The sequence below is a fragment of the Chlorocebus sabaeus genome, chromosome 11 (genome assembly GCF_047675955.1).
Source record: "Chlorocebus sabaeus isolate Y175 chromosome 11, mChlSab1.0.hap1, whole genome shotgun sequence".
Taxonomy (NCBI): domain Eukaryota; kingdom Metazoa; phylum Chordata; class Mammalia; order Primates; family Cercopithecidae; genus Chlorocebus; species Chlorocebus sabaeus.
The window spans coordinates 37,790,494-37,814,426 of NC_132914.1; the positions used below are offsets into that span (position 1 = coordinate 37,790,494).

At 38.9% G+C, this 23,933-nt stretch overlaps 1 protein-coding gene across 1 annotated transcript in view; it reads left to right on the plus strand.

Annotated features, from left to right (window-relative positions):
* The first annotated feature begins 4,449 nt into the window (after nucleotides 1-4,449).
* Nucleotides 4,450-23,933, plus strand: part of MUC19 (mucin 19, oligomeric) — a 236,587-nt gene continuing 217,103 nt past the window's right edge. The window contains 4 exon segments of the mRNA XM_073021301.1: nucleotides 4,450-4,578; nucleotides 8,687-8,755; nucleotides 13,882-14,020; nucleotides 23,524-23,556. Coding sequence (XP_072877402.1) covers nucleotides 4,450-4,578; nucleotides 8,687-8,755; nucleotides 13,882-14,020; nucleotides 23,524-23,556 — 370 coding nt within the window.

The following is a 23,933-nucleotide window of genomic DNA, read 5'->3' on the forward strand; positions in this document are numbered from 1 at the left end:
GGGGGATGCTGGAAGAAGGCAGAGTGAGCTTGGGCATGGCCACATTTTCAGCATGGGCATGGCCACATTTTCAGCAGAGGTATTTCTAGGAGAAGGCTATAAGGTAAGTTGACCACTTTCCCAGCAACTGGGAAGCACTGGTCAGGTCTGGGTGGCATTGAACAGTATTTATGAAAGAAAACTCAATTAATAAATTAATAAATGCATGTACAAATAATTGCTTTGTTGAAGGTATTTATTGATTCTACTGAAACTGAGATGAGGTTTCAAAGGACTTAAGGTATATGTGGAATGGAAGACATAAAACATGGAGATACTAATTACAGATTGACTCTTCAGTAAAAGCTGAAACCCAAAATAACTACAGTCATGTGCTGCATAACATTTTGGTCAATGATGAACTGCATATACAATGGTGGTCCCATAAGATTATAATGAAGCTGAAAAATTCCTGTCCCCTAGTGACTTAGCATTGTAGCACAATGCATAACTCATGTGCCTGTGGTGATGCTGACATAAACAAACCTACTGTACTGCCAGTCGTATTAAAGTTTAGCACCTACAATTATGTGAATTGCCTAAGACTTGATAACAAACGTGATATTACTGGTTTACATATTTACTACAGTATACTTTTAATCATTATTTTTAGAGTGTACTCTCTGTTTTTTTTTTTTTTTTTTTTTGAGACAGGATCTCACTCTGTCGCCCAGGCTGGAGTGAAGTGGCATGATCTCGGCTCACTGCAACCTCCAACTCCCAGGTTCAAGGGATTCTCCTGCCTCAACCTCCTGAGTAACTGGGTTTACAGGCATGCACCATCACATCCGGCTAATTTTTGTATTTTTAGTAGAGATGGGGTTTCACCATGTTGGTCGGGCTAGTCTCAAACTCCTGATCTCAAGTGATCTGCCTGCCTCGGCCTCTGAAAGTGCTGAGATTACAGACATGAACCACCACAGGGTGCCTGGCCTATTTTACAGTGTGTATGTGTGTGTGTGTGTGTGTGTGTGTGTGTGTGTATGTAACGTTTTTTATATATATATATATAAAGTTAACTGTAAAACGGCCTCAGGCAGATCCTTCGGGAGGTGGCCCAGAAGCCATTACTCTAGACTATGGTTTATGTTTGTCTTCGTTTTTAACCAAAAAGTTAAAAAAAATTAAAATAGACAAAAGCTTATAGAATAAGAATCTAAAGAAAAAAATATTTTTACAGCTGTAAAATATGTTTCTGTTTTAAGCTAAGTGTTTTTACAAAAGAATCAAAAAGTTTTAAAATTAAAAAGTTTATAAAGAAAAAAGTTATGGTAAGCTAAGTTAAATTTATTATTTAAGGGGGAAAAATAGGATGGGTGCAGTGGCTCACACTTTTAAGCCAAACAATTTGGGAGGCTTAGAAAAGAGGATTGATTGAGTCCAGGAGTTCGTGACCAGCCTTGGCAACATGGTGAAACCTCATCTCTACTAAAAATGCAAAACATTAGCTGAATGTGTTGGCACACGCCTGTAGTCCCAGCTACTTGGGAGACTGACGTGGGAGGATTTCTTATGGCCAAGAGGTGAAGGGCAGAGGTTGCGGTAAACTGTGACTGTGATTCCAGCCTGGATGACAGAGCAGAACTCTGTCTCCAAAAATGAAAATGGAAAGAAAAAAGAAAAAAAATTGTTTTAAAATACATTTAGTGTAAGCTAAGTATACAATGTTTATAAGGCCTACAGTAGTGTACAGTAATTTCCTAGGCCTTCACATTCACTCAGCACTCACTCACCGACTCACCTAGAGAAACTTCCAGTCCTGCAAGCTCCATTTATGGTGCCCTATATTAGCATACCATATTTAATCTTTGATATCAAATTTTTACTGTACTTTTTCTATGTTTAGATATGCTTAGAACACAAATACCAGTGTGTTACAATTGCCTATAGTATTCAGTACAGCAACACCCTGCATTGATTTGCAACTTAGGAGCAAAAGCTTATTCCATATAGCCTAAGTGTGTAGTAAGTTATACCCTCTAGATTTGTGTAAGTACACTCTATGATGTTTGCGTAAAGATGGATTTGCCTAATGACACATTTCTCAGAAAGTGCCCTTGTTGTTAAGTGATGCATAACTGCTACTCTTAGCATGGTAGACCATATTTCACCCATGCCATGCTTTTACAGTCCCTCACTCCACAAAGTAAAATAGTCTTGGTGTCAAGCATAGCAAGGTGGTAAGAAAAGCATCAGAGTCATTGTAACTCTGAAATCACAAGAGATTTACAGGTCAAATTTATGACACAGATGCTTCCAAACACATTGAGAGGTTTATTATTGAAAGCAGTTCCATTAGTAGTTAGGTGCCTGGGATAAGAAAATCTAAATCTTCTCTAATGAAATATATATTTATCCTATTAATATTTCTCAAATAATATACTTTCTAAAGATAACAAGCAGTGTACAATGTACAGTTCAAATAAATGAAGCTTAAGAGAGAAATGAAAATGTGAAAGAGACGCTTCAGGATCAACTAAGAGCAGAAGAAAGGTAAGAATCCAAATATTAGAAGGTGAAACATAGAATCTGAAATAAAGATACACTTGAATGTTTCTTCAGGGGGCAGGAACCTATAAATATGATTAAGAGGATTTGAAAAGGAGTCAAGTAGAACTTCTAAAAAGAAAAAATATAATACTTATAATTTAAAATATCATATATGGAGTTAATAGCATTTTAGATACAGATGAAGGAAAAATTAATTAACTGAAAGATAAGGCAAAAAGGATTTTCTAGAATGCAACATAGATAGAAACAGATGAACAATGTAAACCAAATAGTCAAGACTCTTCAAGGTGGAGTAATAATGTCTAACTTACGTCTGATTGGAATGCCAGAGAAGGGGAATATAGAGGAGAAATATTTTTGAAGAGATAATGACTAGGATATAACTAGAACTGATGAAAGATACCAATTTGTATACATACAAGAAACTGAGACTCCAAATGAAGATAAATTGGGGCATCCCCACATTGACATAGCAAAGTGAAAATTCAGAACATAAAAAGAAAAGGCATGGATGACTCCCACAAACAATGTTGGCTGAGAGAAACACAATGCAAATAATTTACATATTATGCATCCATTCACATAAAATTAAAAATCAAAACTGAACTCGATTGTTTAAGGATGTATAAATAAGTGGTAAAATTATAAAGCAAGTAAGAAAATGGTGAATAGAAACATTAAGAGTGGTTATTTCTATAAAGAAGGGAAAAAATTATAATTGAGAAGTGGGCAGGTAGAGGATTCTGAGATGCTGGAAAATATTCTATTTCCTGACCCAGCTGGTGGGTAAATGGGTATTTCTTGTATAATAATTCTTTAAACTATACATTTGTGTTTTATATATTTATTTAGTACACTATGTCTCTAAATTTAAAGATGAAACAAACTAGTTTACTATCACTGAATGAACTAAAATTGTCCTGAAAACATTTGGTAATACATTTCCCAAATATCTGAATTTCTCATCTCAGTTTTAGTTGTTGATTTTCTCCAGCCTGTCAACTAGGGCATATGGTTTAATAAATATAAATGGTTCACAGATAATGAATAAGCCATTCATTTCCACTTAATATTGCTATATCACGCCTTTTCAGTTTTAACATCACAATTAAGACTATACATTCAATAAAATTATGAGATTTTAAGCTTAGATTGTTGGACACAGAGATACACTGAGAAGTAAAGAAGATCAGTAGGTCTGGTGCAGATAAGTATTTAAAGTTTGACATATTTCTTTAAACTTCTTGTAAAACGTACAGATGGAGATGTTCAATAGATGGTAGTGAATACTGATCCAAATCTCAGAAGAGACTGGTGGGTCAGAAACAGATTTGTAAGTCATCTGTTGAGAGGCCATCTGTATTTGTTTTCTAGGACTGCCAAAACCACAGACTGGATGGCTTAAACACTGAAATTTATTTTGGCTAGAAGTCTGAGATCAAGGTATTGTCAGTGTTGGCTCCTTCTGAGGGTTGTGAGGGAACTATTTGTTCCAGGCCTCTCTCCTTGGCTTGTAGGTGGCTGTCTTCTTCCTGTGTCTCCACATCGTCTTCCCCCTGCACCTGTCTTTGTCCAAACTTTCTCCTCTTATAAGGCACCAATCTATTGGATTAGGGTCCACCCTAATGGCCTTACTTTAATTATTTCTTTAAAGATCCTATCCACAAACAGAGGTACATTCTGAGGCACTAGGCATTTCGACTTCAACATAGGAATTTTTTTCAATGTACGAGGAAATTTAGCCCATAACACATCAATTAAACCCTCGGACAAGATGACCTGGCCAATGTGCAGAGCACATTGAGAAAAGAGCTCTGAAAAAAGCCATATTCAGAAGAGACAGAAGAGGACAGAGGCTGAGAAGGAGATCGTTTAAAGAGATAATCAGTGAAGTAAAAAATGGCACGACAGTCAATGAGGATCTATCTGGACTTAGTAAAGCAGATGAACTTGATGACGCTATACGTGGTGACCATTGATACAACAGAGTTTATGGAGTGGGAAGGAGTGGAAGAAAGATTGAAATGGGTAAAGGAGTACATCTAAAAAGGCTCAGTGAGAATGGAAAAACAGCAATGAATGTTAAGAACTAGAAGAGGAGATTTAGAAAGAAGGAGCTGATATAATAACTTGTGGGTGATTGTGTAGGACAAATGATAGAGTGACCATTAAAATATGGCTTATGATTGAGCACAAGAAATCATTTCAATGATACAAATGCAGACAGAAGACGCAGGTATAGAACTTTTGTCAGGAATACAGCTTATTATAGACCTATTTACCAGGGGAAGGCCAGTGTTCAAATTTCTCTTAAAATGTTATTAAGGGAAGTTCACATGGCAACTGCAAGTATCAATACCACTATAATATTCTATTCAGAACACTGACAACATTTCTCATTTATGCTTTTAAAAAATCACTATCTGAAAGTCCATTCCAACATTGTGAATTTCTTCTGCATACTAAATACTACTCTAGGAAAATGCTGAAAATTTTAATTGGAGGAGATAAATCACTTTAGAAAATTATTTATTGTTTACATCTAATAACTATTATTTATGTTTTACATAATTAATGTCAATTTAAATAATATTTATTTTAAAATGTAATTGCACTTTTACTTCTCTTGGAATGAAACTTTCCATATAACAAAAATTTTTTAAATTTTCAGACAATCCGTTTTCAAATGTAATTTCAGCTCATAATGTATAGAAAATGGGGAGCTTCTTTCTCACAATCCAAATAGATATTATTTAGCATTTTCTGTATTTTCTCCTGTCAAAAACGTTTCATAAAAACAAACTGACTTACAGGGAGGGGAACAACACACACTGGGCCTGTTGTGGGGCGGAGGGAGGGAGAGCATTAGGATAAATAGCTAATACCTAGGTAATGGGTTGATAGGTGCAGCAAACCACTATGGCACACATTTACCTACGTAATAAGCCTACACGACCTGCACATGTTTCCAGGAACTTAAAATAAAATAAAATAAAATTTAAAAAATGCCTTGCACATACTGATGCTATTGTTCTTTCAACAGTTGACCTTTTCTCTGGCATTGTATCTTTAAGTGTGCAAACACTTAAGCCACATCATTTTAAAACAAGAAGGAGATGTTTGACTATTGTTCTTTCTGATGGATATGCCTTTAATCTATGTATAGAAGTTATGCGGTATATGTTTTCATATTATTAGATGACTTTATCCAATTGATATATTGTTACAAAAGAGGTAAATGCTTAATGTCCTTGTAAAACAAGCTACCTAGTGAGAAGTTCCTGAACAAAATGAATCATTTCCTAAAAAAAAAATTTTAAAGCATCCTATTTAACATTTGCTAAGTTGATAGTATTAATTCATGTATATATATTATATACTTTTTCTATTATGTTATCAATTACACGTGCTTTGAAATCTGAGCGATAAAGCTTTCACACATATCATCAAATTATCAGGGTCTTCATGAAAGTTTTAAAATACTCATAGAAAAGCAACAAATATAAATATAATATGCTGCCATTTTATTATTATCTTGACTTTCAGTTCCAATGTAAACCAAATTTTATCTATGGTTATTAACATTGCAGTATAGAAGTTCTAGAAAGCATCATTAAAATTTAGTGATTATTTTTCACTACTAGACAATTTTGAACTGTTAAAATCAAACAAAGACTGTTAACACCACCAGTATATTTGTCCTTTGTGATAACTCATTGAGGGTGAATCTAGGCTAGAAGTTTCTAATGGTGGGAACCTCTTCTTATCCATCATGTATTCCCAGTTTCAGTGCTGTGTGAAATAACTGCAAGTTGTATTAAACTGAGTCATGTCTCAATGTAAATATCTGCAATAATAAAACCTATTTAAGAATTGGTTTTTTGAATAGATTATTTAAGTCTATTTAAGACTAAATGACTATTATGACTATTACTATTGCCATTGTTACTTAATGTAACTTTTTTTTTTTTTTGAGATAGAGTCTCACTCTGTCACCCTGGCTAGAGCGCAGTGGCGCAATCTCAGCTCACTGCAACCTCTGCCTCCCGGGTGCAAGCAATTCTCCTGCCTCAGTCTCCGGAGAAGCTGGGATTACAGATGCCTGCCACTAAGCCAAGCTAATATTTGGAATTTTTTTTAGTGGAGACGGGGTTTCACCATGTTGGACAGGCTTGTCTCAAACTCCTGACCTCAGGATCTGCCTTCCCTTGGCCTCTCAAAGTTCTGGGATTACAGGTGTGAGCCACTGTGCCCAACCGTAATGTAACCTATTTTTGAGCCCAATAAAATTATTCACTAAATCAATCATTCAATATTTATTAAGCACTTATTTGTGCCAAGTTCTCTTACAGGCATTGAGACTCAGGAGTGAACAAACATGCAGAAATCCCTACCCTAATCAAACTTACATTCTACTGCTAAAGACAGATAATAAACACGTGTAGTAAATAGATTACATTAAGATGTATACATCAACTGGTGGTGAGTGCTACAGAGAAACAAAACAGAAAATAGGTATAGGGAAGGAGTGGAGTGGGGTGATATTTATAGTTGAAAGTAAGGTATTCAGGAAAGGTCTTCATGTGAAATTAGTATTTGAGCAAAGACATAAATGGGGTGAGAAAGTGAAATCTGGGAGAATTAGCAATTACACAAAAGTATAAAAGGGTCGGCAAGAAATTTAAGTCTTTTAATTTATTTCAGAATTTGGTATAGAATATATGTGTGTGTGTGTGTGTGTGTATATATATATATATTTTTTTTTTTTTGAGATGGAGTCTCGCTCTGTTGCCCAGGCTGGAGGGCAAGGGCACGATCTCAGCTCACTGCAACCTCCGCCTCCCGGGGTCAAGCAATTCTCTGCCTCAGCCTCCTGATTAGCAGGGATAACAGGCACGTGCCACCACGCCCGGCTAATTTTTGTATTTTTAGTAGAGACAGAGTTTCACCATCTTGGCCAGGCTGGTGTTGAACTCCTGACCTCGTGATCCACCCGCCTCGGCCTCCCAAAGTGCTGGGATTACAGGCATGAGCCACGGTGCCCAGCCAGAATATTGATAATATAATCTTATTATGTTACCTATCCATCTTCTTAGACATCTGCTTAAAACATATGCAAATTATCCACATTTTAAATCACTTACATATAGAGAGGTTTTACCTCATTAAAGCTAAAGTCTAATTATAACTCTGAAAAAGTTATTTTGGAGGAAGAACTAATTATAGTATGCAGAAGTGTAGCAGGCCAGGTCTCACTAACGCAGGCCTCCAAAACAACTATTTCAGTGCTGACTGAGCGGTGAAGTTCAACATTAAAAGCCAGTGCCCTTAGACAAAGGCCGAGATGTAACAAAAGCCCATCATTAGTTTTCCCTAGGGGTTTCCTGGGCCTTAAAGCATGACAAAACAATGAAGGAATTCTTAATAGGACCACTGAAGACTAAATAAGTTTTATTGTGGGTCTAAAGAAACTCCCCAGGCCTCCATAAACAAGTTTATTGGGAGTCTGAAGGAACTCCTCAAACCTCTGAGATTTAGCAGGAGACAAGAGTAATCACCCCAGCTCCTGGACCCATTCAGATTAAGTAAATTTACTGAGGCTTCACAGGAACGCCTTCAGGACTCAGATGTTAGAGATTAAAATAAATTTGGCTGGGTGTGGTGGCTCATGCCTCTAATCCCGTCACTTTGGGAGGCCAAGGCACGCAGATCACGAAGTCAGGAGATTGAGACCATGCTGGCCAACACAGTGAAACCCCATCTCTACTAAAAATATAAAAAATTAGCTGGGCATAGTGGCACATGCCTGTAGTCCCAGCTACTCAGGAGGCTGAGGCAGGAGAATTGCTTGAACCCAGGAGGTGGAGGTTGCATTAAGCTGAGATTGCGCCACTGCACTCCAGCCTGGGCGACAGAGCAAGACATCATCTTGGAAAAAAAAAAAAAAAAAAAAAAAGAGGTTAATCACTTGTCTTTAGATGAATACACACTTACACATAGACATATAGTTTATATAGTATATAGATTAAGGTATATAAGCTCTCGAAAAATTTGTAATTTGGAGTTGGCCTGGTGATGGTTTCCAGGCCTTCTCCCTGTAACTGGTTGCAGAAATTAAAACTCTCTTCCTCCCCAGTTCATCTGCATCTCATTATTGGGCCACGAGAATCAGCAGCCCAATCCTCAGTTTGATCTGGGAACAGAAGTAAGTACTAGCTATTTGTAAAATATGTCATAAAAATCTGAGTTTTAGTGAAGTAAGGGAGCATATTGTGTGGATATCTGAAGAGGGTATTCTAAGGAGCAGAAGCAGCAGTATAAAGGTGGGATGGTATAGTAGTCTGTTCTTTCACTGTTAACAAATACATAACTGAGACTGGGTTATTTATAAAGGAAAGAGGTTTAATTGACTTACAGTTCAGCTAGGCTGGGCAGACCTCAGGAAACTTACAATCGTGGCGAAAGTGAGAGCCAGGACTAGCTGAATTTCCTATAAGAATTCCTAAGCCTAGCTGAGGAAGGTGACTACAGCCACCTTTAAATATGAGGCTTGTAACTCAACTCATACCCAAACAATCAGGTAGTAAAGAGGGCTCACTAAAATACAAATTAAGCTAAGAGCAGGAGGTAAAGAAATAGTCAAATCACCTATTGCCTGAGAGCACAAGGGGAGGGACAATGATTGGGATATAAACCCAGGGCATTTGAGCCAGCAGTGGCAACCCCCTTTGGGTTCCTTCCCATTGTATGGTAGCTCTGTTTTCACTCTATTAAATCTTGCAACTCCACACTCTTCTGGTCCGTGTTGTTCCGGCTAGAGCTGAGCTTTCACTTGCCGCCAACCGCTGCTGAATGCTGCTGTCACACACCCACAGTTAAATCCCACCCCGATCTGGCAGGGTGTCCGCTGTGCTTCTGATCCAACGAGGCGCCCATTGCTGCTCCTGATCAGGCTAGAGGCTCACCATTGTTCCTCTGCGGCTAAGTGCCCAGGTTCATCATAATTGAGCTGAACACTAGTCGCTGGGTTCCGGGTTCTCTTCCATGACCCACAGCTTCTAATACAGCTATAACACCACACGGTCCAAGGTTCCATTCCTTGGAATTCATGAGGCCAAGAACCCCAGGTCAGAGAACAAAAGACTTGCTGCCATCTTGGGAGCAGCTGCCACCATCTTGGGAGCTTTAAGAACAAAGACCCTCTGGTAACATCTGGTGGCCTGTACGGGGATTCTCCAAAGCGGTAATATTGGACCACTTTCGCTTGCTATTCTGTCCTATTCTTCCTCAGAATTGGAGGAAATACCAGGCACCTGTATTAGCATGGCCACCAGACTTAAGACTCAGGTGTGAGGCTTCCTGGAAAAAGGCTTTCTAACAACCCTCAACCCTTCTGGGTTGGGAGCATTGGTCTGCCTGGAACCAGCTTCTGCTTTCCCAATTTCCTGGGGGAAGCCGAGGGCCAACTAGAGGCAGAAAAAGCTGTCGTTCCGAACACTTTCATGGCACAGACAGAAGTCTCTACTCCACAGTTGCCCATGCGTGTGCCCCTACCTCTCCTCTGACCCATACCTCCTTGGTCCTGACCATGATTTTCTTGAAAGTGTAGCCCCAAAATTCTCCTTACCTCTGAATCTACTTCCTCCAATCCCTGCCTCCTAGGTACTAATGTTTCAGACTTTCATTTCCTATCCCAAGTACTAGAGCAAGTTGTATCGCCAAAGTGATCTAAGGAAGCTCAATGCTGCATCCTTAGGCATCTAGGCTATGAATCCAGGGAGTCTTGCCCCTCGTTTCCCTCCTAATTTAGGTATACAGCTCTCGACATGGGCAGTTATGTGGGACCCATTCCCCATCACCCTTACCAGGGCCCCAAGTTTGTAAATGGCTAGGAGAATTGCTCTCTCATTGTGCAAGATGCTCTCCTCCCCCAATTTCTACCCAGCTTACCCCCCTCTCCCAATACAATCTCCAAGTCTTGGCTCCTTGGCCAGGGCCTTAGAACTGATGACCCAGTACTTTAGCAGCTGGAATTGGGTCTACAACAACATAATAGATCAGGATGAAAGCAAATTGAGTAAATTAAAGGAAAAAGAGAGAAGGTAGAGAGAGGGAGAGAGAAAAGAGAGTAAGAGAGAAAAAGGGAGAGAGAGAAAGAGAGAAAGGCAGAAAGAGGAAAGAAAGAGAGAAAAGAGAGAGAAAAAAGGGAAAAGCGGCGGGGGGGGGGGGTGGGAGGAGAGAGAAAGATAGAAGTAGTAAAGAATAAAAAGTGTGCCCTATTCCTTTAAAAGCCAGAGTAAATTTAAAACCTATAATTGATAATTGAAGGTCTTCTCCGTGACCCTATAACACTCTAATATTACCTTGCTGTCAGTGTAAACAAGGACATAACCCAAAAACACTGAGACCACTGACAACCCGTAGCCGTCCTATCAAAAATCCTTCACCCAGTAATCCATGGATGGACCAAATGCATTCAATCTGTAGCAGCAACTGCTTTGCTAACAGAAGAAAGTCGAAAAATAACTTTTAGAGGAAACCTCATTGTGAGCATACCTCACCAATTCAGAGCTATTCTAAGTCAAAAAAAGCAAAAAAGTAGCTTACTAACTCAAAAATCTTAAAGTATAGGAATATTCTGTTAGAAAAAGGTGATTTAACACTAACCACTGATAATTCCCTTAACCCAGCAAATTTCCTAACAGGGGATTTAAATCTTAATTATCATGTAAAGGTCCAACCAGACCTAGGAGGAACTCCCTTCAGGACAGGGCAATAGATGGTTCCTCCTGGGTGATTGAGGAAAAAAACACAATTGGTATTCAGTAATTGGGGGAAACTCTTGTAAAAGTAGAGTTAGGAAAATTGCCTGATAATTGGTCTGCTCAAATGTGCGAGCTGTTCGCACTCAGCCAAGCCTTAAAGTACTTACAAAACCCGCAAACCCATCTTTTTCTCCTCACTCTCCTTCTTATAGGAAAAAGGCATAGGATAAACAGGATCCATCTCTCATATTTTGTACCCAAAAGGACTTAATCCAGGACAACAAAAGTTTAAGATCGATAATTAGGGCATATTCCTACAAAGGAAAAGAAGGACAAAAGCCCTGGTGGACAAAAACTCTATCTCAATCCTGACTCAAAAGGTTACCTACACAATCTCTGAAACGAATTCGCATAAAACTGTTGTTTATGGGAATGCATCTTGATGGGGCAACTGGGTTGTTATGAAATACTCAGAAACCCAGCCCAGCTCTAGAAGTCACTCCTGAGCACAAAGGCAACGTTGGGCATGCTGGTAAAGGACCACTAGAATCCAGCAGCCTGGACCCCTTTGTTTGTGGTCAAGAAAGGCGGAAAACCGGTGCAGGACTGCTACATCAGTGAGCATAAATAATCTGATAAGCAGAGGTCCATGGGTGGTTATGCACCCTGGAAAGGCATAAGCATTAGGACCACAGAGGATGCTCTCAGACTGATGCTCATTGGAAAATGACTAAGGGTGCTGGCATTCCTATGTTACTTTTTCAGATGGGAAACATTCCCCCAAGGCAAAAGAGCCCCTAAGATGTATTCTGGAGAATCTGGCCCAGTCAGAGTGCCAATTTTCATTTGCTTTTCAGACTTGAAGCAAATGAAAATAGACCTAGGTAAATTCTCAGATAACCCTGATGGCTATATTTATGTTTTACAAGGGTTAGGACAATCCTTTGATCTGACATGGAGAGATATAATGTTACTGCTACATCAGACACTAGCCCCAAATGAGAAAAGTGCTGCCATACCTGCAGCCCAAGAGTTTGGCAGTCTCTGGTATCTCAGTCAGGTCAATAATAGGATGACAGCAGAGGAAAGAGAAAAATTCCCCACAGGCCAGCAGACAGTTCCCAGTGTAGACCTTCACTGGGACGCAGAATCAAAACATGGAGATTGGTGCCACAGACATTTGCTAACTTGCGTGCTAGAAGGACTAAGGAAAACTAGGAAGAAGCCTATGAATTATTCAATGATGTCCACTATAACACAGGGAAAGGAAGAAAATCCTAATGCCTTTCTGGAGAGACTAAGGGAGGCATTGAGGAAGCATACCTCTCTGTCACCTGACTCTACTGAAGGCCAACTAATCTTAAAGTATAAGTTTATCACTCAGTCAGCTGCAGACATGAGAAAAAAACTTCAGAACTCCACCTTAGGCTTGGAACAAAACTTGGAAACCCTACTGAACTTGGCAACCTTGGTTTTTTTATCATAGAGATCAGGAGGAGCAGGCAGAATGGGACAAACAGTATAAGAAAAAGGCCACTGCTTTAGGTATGGCCCTCAGGCAAGTGGACTTTACAGGCTCTGAAACAGGGAAAGGCTGGGCAAATCAAATGCCTAATAGGGGTTGCTTCCAGTGCAGTCTACAAGGACACTTTAAAAAAGATTGTCCGAATAGAAATAAGATGCCCCCATCGTCCATGCCCCTTATGTCAAGGGAATCACTGGAAGGCCCACTGCCCCAGGGGACTAAGGTCCTCTGAGTCAGAAGACACTAACCAGATAATCCAGCAGCAGGACTGAGGGTGCTTGGGGCAAGTGCCAGGCCATGCCATCACCCTCACAGAGCCCTGGGTATGCTTGACCATTGAGCTCCAGGAGGTTAACTGTCTCCTGGACACTGGCGCCCCCTTCTCAGTCTTACTATCTTGTCCTGGACAACTGTCCTCTACATCTGCCACTATCTGAGGGGTCCTAGGACAGGCAGTCACTAGATACTTCTCCCAGCCATAAGTTGTGACTGGGGAACTTTACTCTTTTCACATGCCTTTCTAATTATGCCTGAAAGCACCACTTATTTGTTAGGGAGAGACATCCTAGCAAAAGCAAGGTCCATTATACACCTGAGCATAGGAGAAGGAACACCCATTTGTTGTCCCCTACTTGAGGAAGGAATTAATCCTGAAGTCTGGGCAACAGAAGGACAATATGGACAAGCGAAGTATGCCCGTCCTGTTCAAGCTAAACTAAAGGATTCCACCTCCTTTTCCTACAAAGGCAGAGACCCAACAAGGGCTCCAAAAGATTGTTAAAGACCTAAAAGCCCAAGGCCTAGTACAACCATGCAATAGCCCCTGCAATACTCCAATTTTAGGAGTACAGAAACCCAACCGACAGTGGAGTTTAGTGCAAGGTCTCAGGATTATCAGTAAGGCCAATGTCCCTCTATACCTAACTGTACCTAACCCTTATACCCTGCTTTCCCAAATACCAGAGAAAGAGAGTGGTTTACAGTCCTGGACCTTATGGATGCCTTTTTCTGCATCCCTGTATCTTTAACCTCCTTGTTAAGTTTGTGTCTTCCAGAATCAAAGCTGTAAAAGTACAAATGGCTCTTCAAATGGAGCTCCAGATGCAGTCTATGACTAAGATCTACTGTGGAACCCTGGGCCAGCCTGATAGCCCATGCTCCAATGTTGATAACATTGAAGGTACCCCTCTCAAGGAAATGTCAACTGCATGACCCCTGCTATGCTCTAATTCAGCAGGAAGCAGCTAGAGTGGTCGTCAGCCGACCTCTCCAACAGCACTTGGGTTTTCCTGTTGAAAGGGAGTACTGAGAGACAGGACTAGCTCAATTTCCTATAAGAATTCCTAAGCCTAGCTGGGGAAGGTGATGGCACCCACCTTTAAACACAAGGATGGTAACTCAGCTCACATCCAACCAATCAGATAGTAAAGAGTGGTCACTAAAATACAAATTAGGCTAAGAGCAGGAGATAAAGAAATAGTCAAATCATCTATTGCGTGAGAGCACAAGGGGAGGGACAATGATAGGAATACAAACCCAGGGCATTTAAGCCAGTAGTGGCAACCCCCTTTGGGTTCCCTCCCATTGAATGGGAGCTCTGTTTTGACTCCATTAAATCTAGCAACTGCACACTCTTCTGGTCCATGTTTGTTCCAGCTCAAGCTAAGCTTTCGCTCACTGTCAACCATTGTTGAATGCCGCTGTCGCAGACCCACCATTGACTCCCACCCCTCCAGATCCGGCAGGGTGTCCTCTGTGCTTCTGATTTAGCAAGGCATCATTGCCACTCCCTATCACACTAGAGGTTCACCATTGTTCCTGTGCAGCTAAGTGCACAGATTCATCCTAATCAAGCTGAACACTAGTCACTGGGTTCCACGGTTCTCTTCTGTGACCCACAGCTTCTAGTAGAGCTATAACACTCACCGCATGGCCCAAAGTTCCATTCCTTGGAATCTGTGAGGCCAAGAACCCCAAGTCAGAGAACAAAAGGCTTGCTGCCATCTTGGGAACGGCCCACCCCATCTTGGGAGCAGCCTACCACCACCTTGAGAGCCCTAGGAGCAAAGACCCACTGGTAACAAAAGGAGACACAAACATATCCTTCTCCACATGGTGGCAGGAAGGAGAAGTGCCTAGCAAAGGGGTAAAGGCCCTTATAAAACCATCAGATATCATGATAATTCATTCATTATCACAAGAACAGCATGGAGGTAACCACCCCCATGATTAAATTACCTCCCCCTGGATCCCTTCTACAACACAGGGGGATTATGGGAACTACAATTCAAGATGAGATTTGGGTGGGGACACAGCCAAACCACATCAGATTCTGAGTGTGATTCTGAGGTATGATTGTACCTGGTAAGCTCTACCAATAGAAGGGAGGCCTCTGGGACTGGAGTGGAGGCAGTAAGAGTAGGTAGGTAGAAGGTGAGATGAGAGAGTTGGGGCTGATGGAGCAGGACCTTGTAAGCCATGTTAATGGTGTTGATTTTATTTTGAATGAAATAAGGCCATGAGAGTTTTGAGTGGAGAAACAGCATAAGAGCCAGTTTGCACAGGACCATGCTGGGTGATGTCTTGAGATTAGCCACAGTGAATAAGTAGATAAGTAGAGAGACTAGTTGAAAGTCCATTATGGTAATCTAGGCCAGAGGTGATGGCAGCACAAATGAGGGGTATCAGGGTAGTGGTAGTGGGAGTGCTGAGAAGAGGTTGAACTCAAGATGAAAGTGAAAATTAAGAGGATCTTCCAATGGAATGAGTAGGGGATGGGTGAAAGAAAAAGAGGAGTCAAGGATGGCTCCAAATTGTGGGTAGAGGTAACTGGAAGAACAGAGGCTCCATTAACTGAGATGAAAAGACATTAGGAGAAGCACATCTGTGGAAGGGATGGAACATAGCACTGGAGTTTCATGTTGGACACACTGAGTTTCAGCTGCTTAGCAGACATTCAAGTGAAGATGATTAATATGAGCCTGGAGCTCAGAGAAAAAGGCCAGGCTAGATATATAAACTTGAAAGTAAGGAGCATATGCATGGTATTTAAATTCATAGAATTTGAATAGAATCTTTCCCAAGGAGTGAATAACAAAAAGAGAGATGCAAATTTGAACCTCAGGGTCCTCATGTTAACAGGCCTTGGGATATGAGAAGGAATCAACAGAGGATAAAAAGGAGCAACAAAGGAAATAGAAAAAAGCGTGGAATTTGCAGAAGTGGCATAAGGTGTACTGAAAAGCAGGAATTGATCAACTGTGTTCAATGCTGCTGTTGAGAGGTTAATAAAAGGCATTATATTCACAAAAGGGGATCAATCACCAGTGTCCTTGCCAAGGGCACATCTTGTGGAGTGATGGAGTGAAAACTTGAAGGAACAAAGTTCATGAGTGAATCCATGAGCAAAAATACCTCTTTTGTGATATTTAATCATTAAAGGGAACAGAGAAATGGGAAGAGAGCCAGAAAGGAAGTGAGTTCCACAGTTTTTTTTTAAACAGCTTTATTGAGATATAATTCACATTTCATAGCACTGTCTCATGTATGTATTTATTTATTTTGAGTTAGGAGAAATAAGCTCATGCATTTATACTGTTGAGAATAATCCAAAAGGGGGGAAAAACTAGAGATGAATGAATTGCTGGCATAATATTCTTGGATAGAATCCAGTATACAAATGAAAGAGTTGGCCTTTGATAGTGGCACAGAGAGTTCATCTGGATAAATAAGAAGGTAGGTAATGGAGTAGAAATCTGGTAGAGTTTTCTTTTGATAGCTTTTGTTTTCTCAGTAAAACTGGAAATAATGCTATTAACAGAAAGGGATGATGGGAAGGAGGTGTTGGATGTTGAGAGGAGAGAAGATATGAAATGGAAGAGTGTGACAGCAAATGGACTAGAAAATATAATTGCCTAGTTGTCTTAAGGGTCAATTTGGGGTAATGAATTTAAGAGAGACAAGTTAGCATGTGGTTCGTAGATGAACAAGTTGTGTTCATCTGCATAGTGCAGTTGGGAACAGGAAAGAGTTTAATTTAAGCCATGGTTAGGGTTGTGCCAAGCAAGTGTAATGAAATGTTCCCTGATTCTTCTAAGCTAAAAGTAATCTCACCTTCCTTGGAGCTTCCATACCATTTCCATTCAATCTTGCTTATTGAAATGTTCTATCTTGCATATATTCTTAGTTGCTTAACAGCCCCTGATAACTTTGTATCATTCTAGTCTCTTACATGTCTAAGCCTACTGTGAAGCATATAGCAGAATAATTATGTCATAATGATAATCTAAAAAAATGGCTTTCCTGGGATTAAATCTTCTTCACAATGAAGTCATGTATGATAAAGAAAAGAACATCATCAGTGGCAGTGTTACTGAGAGTCACATGTCTCAATGTATAATATAGTTCCCTCTGAACTATATTTTTTTCTGTATTGGAGAAAAGTCCTTTATGTACCATCTTAATACATTTGTGAATCATTGAAAGAAACAAGGCTGGGTTTTGGAAAAATGACAAGTCAGTGAGTCAGTTGTTAGTCTCTTTAACCTCCATTTGTTACCTCTTTCTCTGTTCTTGGAGTGAGTCCTCTTCTCCAGCACTAAAATATCTATTGTTTACCATCTCCAAAAGCCTGACTCAGAAAAAGCTCTGATACTTATACTGGTGTCAGATTTAATATTGCACGGCCTTCAGTAAATGTGCCACCTTGATCAGGCAAATGCAATTAAAATGTTTAAATCTGTTAAATTCTGTCCCCTTTGGAAATAATTTAAGACTCAACAAATAGACTAAACAGATTTGGCCAGCCAAGGAGCATGTGTAAAAGCATTCAATATGCATTGGTGAGGCCCTCTGAAAAGGTAGGAATTATTTATTTGTTCTTAGTTAGTTGAGTCATGAGTGAATAAAGGGGAAGAAAAAGGATGTTGGGCCATACCTTTTCCCCCTTTCCTGGATTCTTCTGCTTTTCTGGGGAGAATAAACTAAGGACTGCTTTCACTTTAGCTGCATCATTGAAGCTGTGGAGTTGGCCTTTCCATTTTCCAGGTCCACCTGACTGGCCCAAGAGATTCCTCCCTTGTCAATCCTCTCTACCCTGTTCATCATAGACCAGATCAGAACTTCTCTGAGATTCTAACTTGAACTTATCTCTTTAGCCAGGATATCTAGATATGTATTGATGAATGACATTTTCTATTTAAATTTGTTTTTGTCCTAAAACATTCTTTTTATGTTGTTTTAATTTTAATATATTTTCTACTTATTTATATATCTTATTGTAAAATAAAAACATATCATTAGAGTTTTACATATCCTTTTGAATTATAAAGCTCTTACTGTATATTTATACATCTTAGTGCATCTATACCTATACTTACGCAATGCATTTCTCTAACATATTGGTAAGTAAAGAGTTCTTTGTTTCAAAGTAGGTTAATGTTTAAAACACATTTTGTTGTTAAGGGAAAGACAATTACAATATTTAATCACAATATTTGAGTTTCTTGAGGTATTAAGACTTCTGCAGTGATTAATGGAGGACAGATAAATGTGTGTATCCTCAGCTTATTTAGTTTTTAATCCTGGGGCTTTTAGTTCCTGGCTTTGCTGTTTGCACAGGGCGGCAAGAAGGCATATTCTGGGTTTGGTATGAGCTGGATTTGGTCCAAGACAGAAGATGTCATAGGAGCAAGGAACTAAACTGGCTGAAAATGGATTTCATCTTTGGCAGGCTATGACATTTACCTTTGCTCTCTCGTCACCAAGTTTACCACACCTAGCCCATGATGGCAGACAGTGGGATGAGTGGGTATAAAAAACCAAAGTTACAGGGGCCCTTGTAGACTTGTCTCTCCAGAATGACTATGCTCCATTTCTAGGTCTCAAATCACAACCATGAAGTTGATATTATGGTACTTGGTTGTGGCTCTTTGGTGCTTCTGCAAAGGTAAGAAACTAATTTAAAGAATTCTTTCAAATGTGATGATCCCAAGTATATATTTGTTTAAATGTTTAGTGTTCTGTACATTAAACATTTTTCTTCCTAGCAATCTTTCTTACACTACGCTTTAGAGTAGGATAAGAAAACTGGATTTTTCATCTTACTGTGTATTACCTCAGCTTTAACAATCCTGTCTTAAGGGTGTGGATACAAGCACACCTTGGAGATATCTCAGGTTTGCTTCTAGATTACTGCAATAAAGTGAATATTGTGATAATGCAGGTCACACACAGTTTTTTTGCTTCTCAACATGTATAAAAGTTATGTTTACCCTATACTGTAGACTAAGTGTACAATAGCATTATGTACAGAAAGCAATGTATATATACCTCAGTTAAAAATTCTTTATTGCTAAGCAATGCTATGATCATTTGAGTTTTCACTGAGTTGTAGTCTTTTGGCTGGTGAAGGGTCTTGCCTTGATGTTGACTGCTGCTGAGTACCCAATGTGGTGGCTACTGAAGGTGGAGAGGGGGGAGCTGTGGCAATTTCTCAAAATAAGAAAGCTATGACATTTGCCACATTGATAGACTCTTCGATTCATGAAAGATTTCTCTGTAGCATGCAATGCTGCTTGACAACATTTTACCCACAGTAGAACTTCTTTCAAAGTTGCAGTCAGATTTCTTAAATCCTGCTACTGCTTTAGCATCTAACTTTGTCTAATATTCTAAATCCTTTGTTGTCATTTCAACTATGTTCACAGCATCTTCACCAGAAGTAGCTCTCAATTAAAGAAATCACTTTCCTTGCTCATTCACAAGGGGCAACTCATCATCTGTTCAAGTTTTCTCATGAGATTGCAGCAATTTGGTCACATCTTCAGGCTCCACTTTGAATTCTAGTTCTCTTGCTCTTTCTGCCACATCCACAGTTGCTTCTACTGAAGTCTTGAACCCCTAAAAGTCAGCTTCTTCCAAATTATTTTAAAGTTGATATTTTGGCTTCCTCTCATGAATCATGAATGTGCATCTAGAAAGGTGAATCCTTTCCAGAAGATTTTCAATTTACTTTGATTATATTCATCAGAGGGATCATTATTTAGGGCAAGCTATAACCTTAAGAAATGTATTTATTTCTTCAGTAAGAAGATGTGAAAGTCAAAATTACTCCTTTACTTGTCGGCTGCAGAATGGATGTTGTGTTAACAGCCTGAAAACAACATTAATCTCTATGTACATCTCCATCAGAGCTCTTGAACTCTTAACAATGAGAAGTAATATTTTGAAAGGCATCTTTTGTACTGAGCACTAGATCTCAGCAATGGGCTTAAAATATTCAATAAGTCCTGTTGTAAACAGACGTACTATCATCCAGGCTGAGTTATTCCATATATAGAGCATGGGCAGAACAGATTTAGCATAATTCTTAAGGGACCTAGGACTTTCAGAATGGTCAATGACCAGTGGTTTTAACTTCAAGTCAGAAGCTGCATTAGACCCTAAAAAGAGAATCAGTCTGTCCTTTGAAGCTTGGAAACCAGGCATTGAGTTCTCCTCTCTAGCTACGAAAGTCCTAGATGGTATCTTCTGCCAATCGAAAACGGTTTTGTTTACAATGAAAATCTATTGTTTGGTGCAGCCACCTTCATGAATTATCTTAGCTAGATCTTCTGTTCTGAACTTGCTGCAGCTTCTCCATCAGCCCTTGCTACTTCACTTTGCACTTTCATCTTATGGAGACTGCTTGTTTCCTTAAATTTCATGAGCTAAACTCTGCTAACTTAAAACTTCTCTTCTGTAGCTCCCTCACCTCTCTCAGGCTTCAGAGAACTGAAAAGAGTTAAAGCCTTTTTTCTGGATTACAGTTTGGCTTAAGGGAATATTGTGGCTGGCTTGATATTTCCAGGCTACTCAAACTTCCTCCATATCAGAACTAAGGCTGTTTTGCTTTCTTATCATTCATGTGTTCGCTGGAGTAGTACTTTTAATTTCCTTCAAGAATTTTTCTTTTGCATTCACAAATTGGCTGAGTGTTCAGCACAAGAGACTCAGCTTTCAGCCTGTCTCGGCTTTCCACGTGCCTTCCTCACTAAGCTTAATCATTTTGAACTTTTGATATTAAATGCAAGATCTGCCACTCTTCTTTTCATGTGAACACTTAGAGGCCATTGTAGGGTTATTAATTGGCCTAATTTCAATATTGTTGTGTCTCAGGGAAAAGGGAGGCCCAAAGAGAGGGAGAGAGATGGGGGCAATGACCTATTGGTAGAGAGGTCAGAACATAAGTCTCTATTAAGCTTGCCATGTTATTGAGCATGGCTTGTGATGCCCCAAAACAATTACAAGAGCAACATCAAAAAATCACTGATGATAGATCACCATAACAGGTATAACAATAATAATAAATTGGAAATATTGGGAGAATTGTGAAAATACGTTACAAAGACCTGAAGTGAGCACGTGCTGTTGGAGAAATGGTGTCAGCAGAGTTGCTAGTCACAGGGTTGCCACAAATCTTCAATTTGTAAAGCACACAATATATGTAAACATCAGTAAAGTAAAGCACAATAAAATGAAGGATGCTTTTAAATATATGTATACACATTTAGATATATTTGTTTAGCAACTGTCTAGAACTATTACTAAGCAGATCACGCAACATACATTCAGAGTTGTTTGTTACTGATTTTCATCACAGTTTATGCTTTGATGTTTCTATTTTGAATGCATATCCCTACTAAGACTAAAGACACAAACAGGTAATCGTGTTTTTCACAAATCAAGAATTTATCACCAATTAAAAACAGGGTCATCATCAAAAGCAACACTTTTAAACTAATGACTTTCCTGGATATTTTAGAAAGTTCATTAATTACTTTCACAAATTAAAGGTAAGATGTCATTCATTTTGAGAAAATTAAACATTAAGCAAAATGAAAAAGTGCCTAGAAACAAACGTTGTTCTGTTCCTGAAAAGGGCAGAAAAGACAACATTATCCAAACGTAAGGGGAAAAGTCTGCAAAGAGCAGGAGATTTTTTTCCATATCTAAACTTAAAAATCTATTCTCTAAATCTGAAAGTAGAACACAAAACATACATCTTACTTTTCTCTGAGATGCCAGAATATAGAGAACTGCAATTATTTGTTATAATTAAGATAAAATGTTTCTACGTTTAATCCAACTCTCTGGGAAATTGATGAACCATTAGAAAATGATTACTTTGTGTAACAGTGATTTTCAAAATCTTACATAGTGCTTTGTTATATTCTTTTTTTCCTGTTGCATAAATGTGTTTCTTGTTTCCTGAGTAATGGAGCACAGAGCACATTCTTTTCTTTATTTTTTGAGACGGAGTCTCGCTCTGTCGCCCAGGCTGGAGTGCAGTGGCGCGATCTCAGCTCACTGCAACCTCCGCCTCCCGGGCTCACGCCATTCTGCTGCCTCAGCCTCCCGAGAAGCTGGGACTACAGGTGCCGCCACCTCGCCCAGCTAAGTTTTTTGTATTTTTAGTAGAGACGGGGTTTCACCGTGTTTGTTCGCCAGGATGGTCTCGATTTCTTGACCTTGTGATTGCCTGCCTCGGCCTCCCAAAGTGCTGGGATTACAGGCGTGAGCCACCGTGCCCGGCCCGAGTACATTATTTTCAAAACATTTATTATATGTCATATCACCATAAATATAATTTTAAAAGTACTTGTTGTAAGTATATTAAATTTCCTGAAGAGTTGGTTCATGTTTCTAAGGTAAATTCCTATATATCCATCCATTGTAGATCTGGAAAATGATTATGAGTATTTCAACAGGCTTTCCATAGACAGGCGACTTATCAACAAAATTCAAAGATTTTATGTATTTATTCAAGATGTCATTGTGGGAAATGAGAAACATACTTGGAAAACTGCTCTTTGCAGAAATCCTAGGTGCCTTATTTGAAATGAATTTTTGTTGCTGTTAGTGTGATTTATGTTTCAAATACAGATTCTTATAGTTTTCAGTAGGTTATAGGATGATAAATCTTGGGGCCTGGAAGTTGCTGAAGGCAAATATTTAGTCAGTATCCATATAATCAATTGGAAGAAACATTTGCATTGTTTAATCAAGCATAACTATATAGAAAGAAAAAAATTTGAAAAACAATTTTTCTAGTTAAGTAGAAAAAAACAGTTATAAGAGACATAGTTCAGGCGTGAATATGCATAATCTACTTTTATTTTTTTTTTCCTCAGGCTATCCTATATTCTCATTAAAGTCCATATAATTGATTCTGTTCTTTTATTCTTGTTTCTTTTTTGTATAATTCACTGCTTATGAACACATTACCCAGAAAATGTTTAGGGGAAATAAAAGCATGTGAAATTTAGATCAGAAAACATACTTTAGATAAACAGCTGTAGTTGTGTGAAAAAGATATAAAGTACTGGCTAATATTAATTTGTGAACTTAATCTGTTTGGTCATACATATTTTCAAGTCTGAGTTGGCATTGAAAATTTTGATATCAAGTATGCTGGTAGGTCTGTGTTACATAGATCATTTCCTATTAAATAGAAAAGCTGCAAAATAATAAATTACCATTAAAATATTACACTTACCAGATAAAAACAGTGGATTACTAATATTGAATTTTAAGGAAGAATGAAAACAAAAAGAACATCTTTTTGATTGTCTTAAAATATGTTATAGAGAATTATAAAATGACTTGTTTTTTTTTTTGTTTTTTTTTTTCATTTAAAAATAGATGTGGAAGCCCGACTTTACCGACAAAAATCAGGTCAGTATCTTTCAGGAATTAATCTTTGCTTTGAAACATTATGCTGCATTGTGAGGTTGCTTTTGGAATCAGAAAATTAATGTGTGTCCTACACACTTGGTTTTGTGAATGAGCTCCCATGACACCCCGTTTACTCCACGTGACTCTGAACTCCTTAAGGACAGATTTTGGTCTATGCTGTTCACCCTGTATTCATAATGCCAAGAGCAGTGGCTGCAATGGAGTAGGTCCTCAGTACATCTTTGTTTTAAATGAATAAAATAAATTGGGATTATCAATATAAGATTTATTTTGCCTATAAGAATTTTCTACTTGAAAGTAACCAAATGCTTTGCAAGGTAAACTTTCTGAAATAAACCAAGGATGCCCTAACTTCT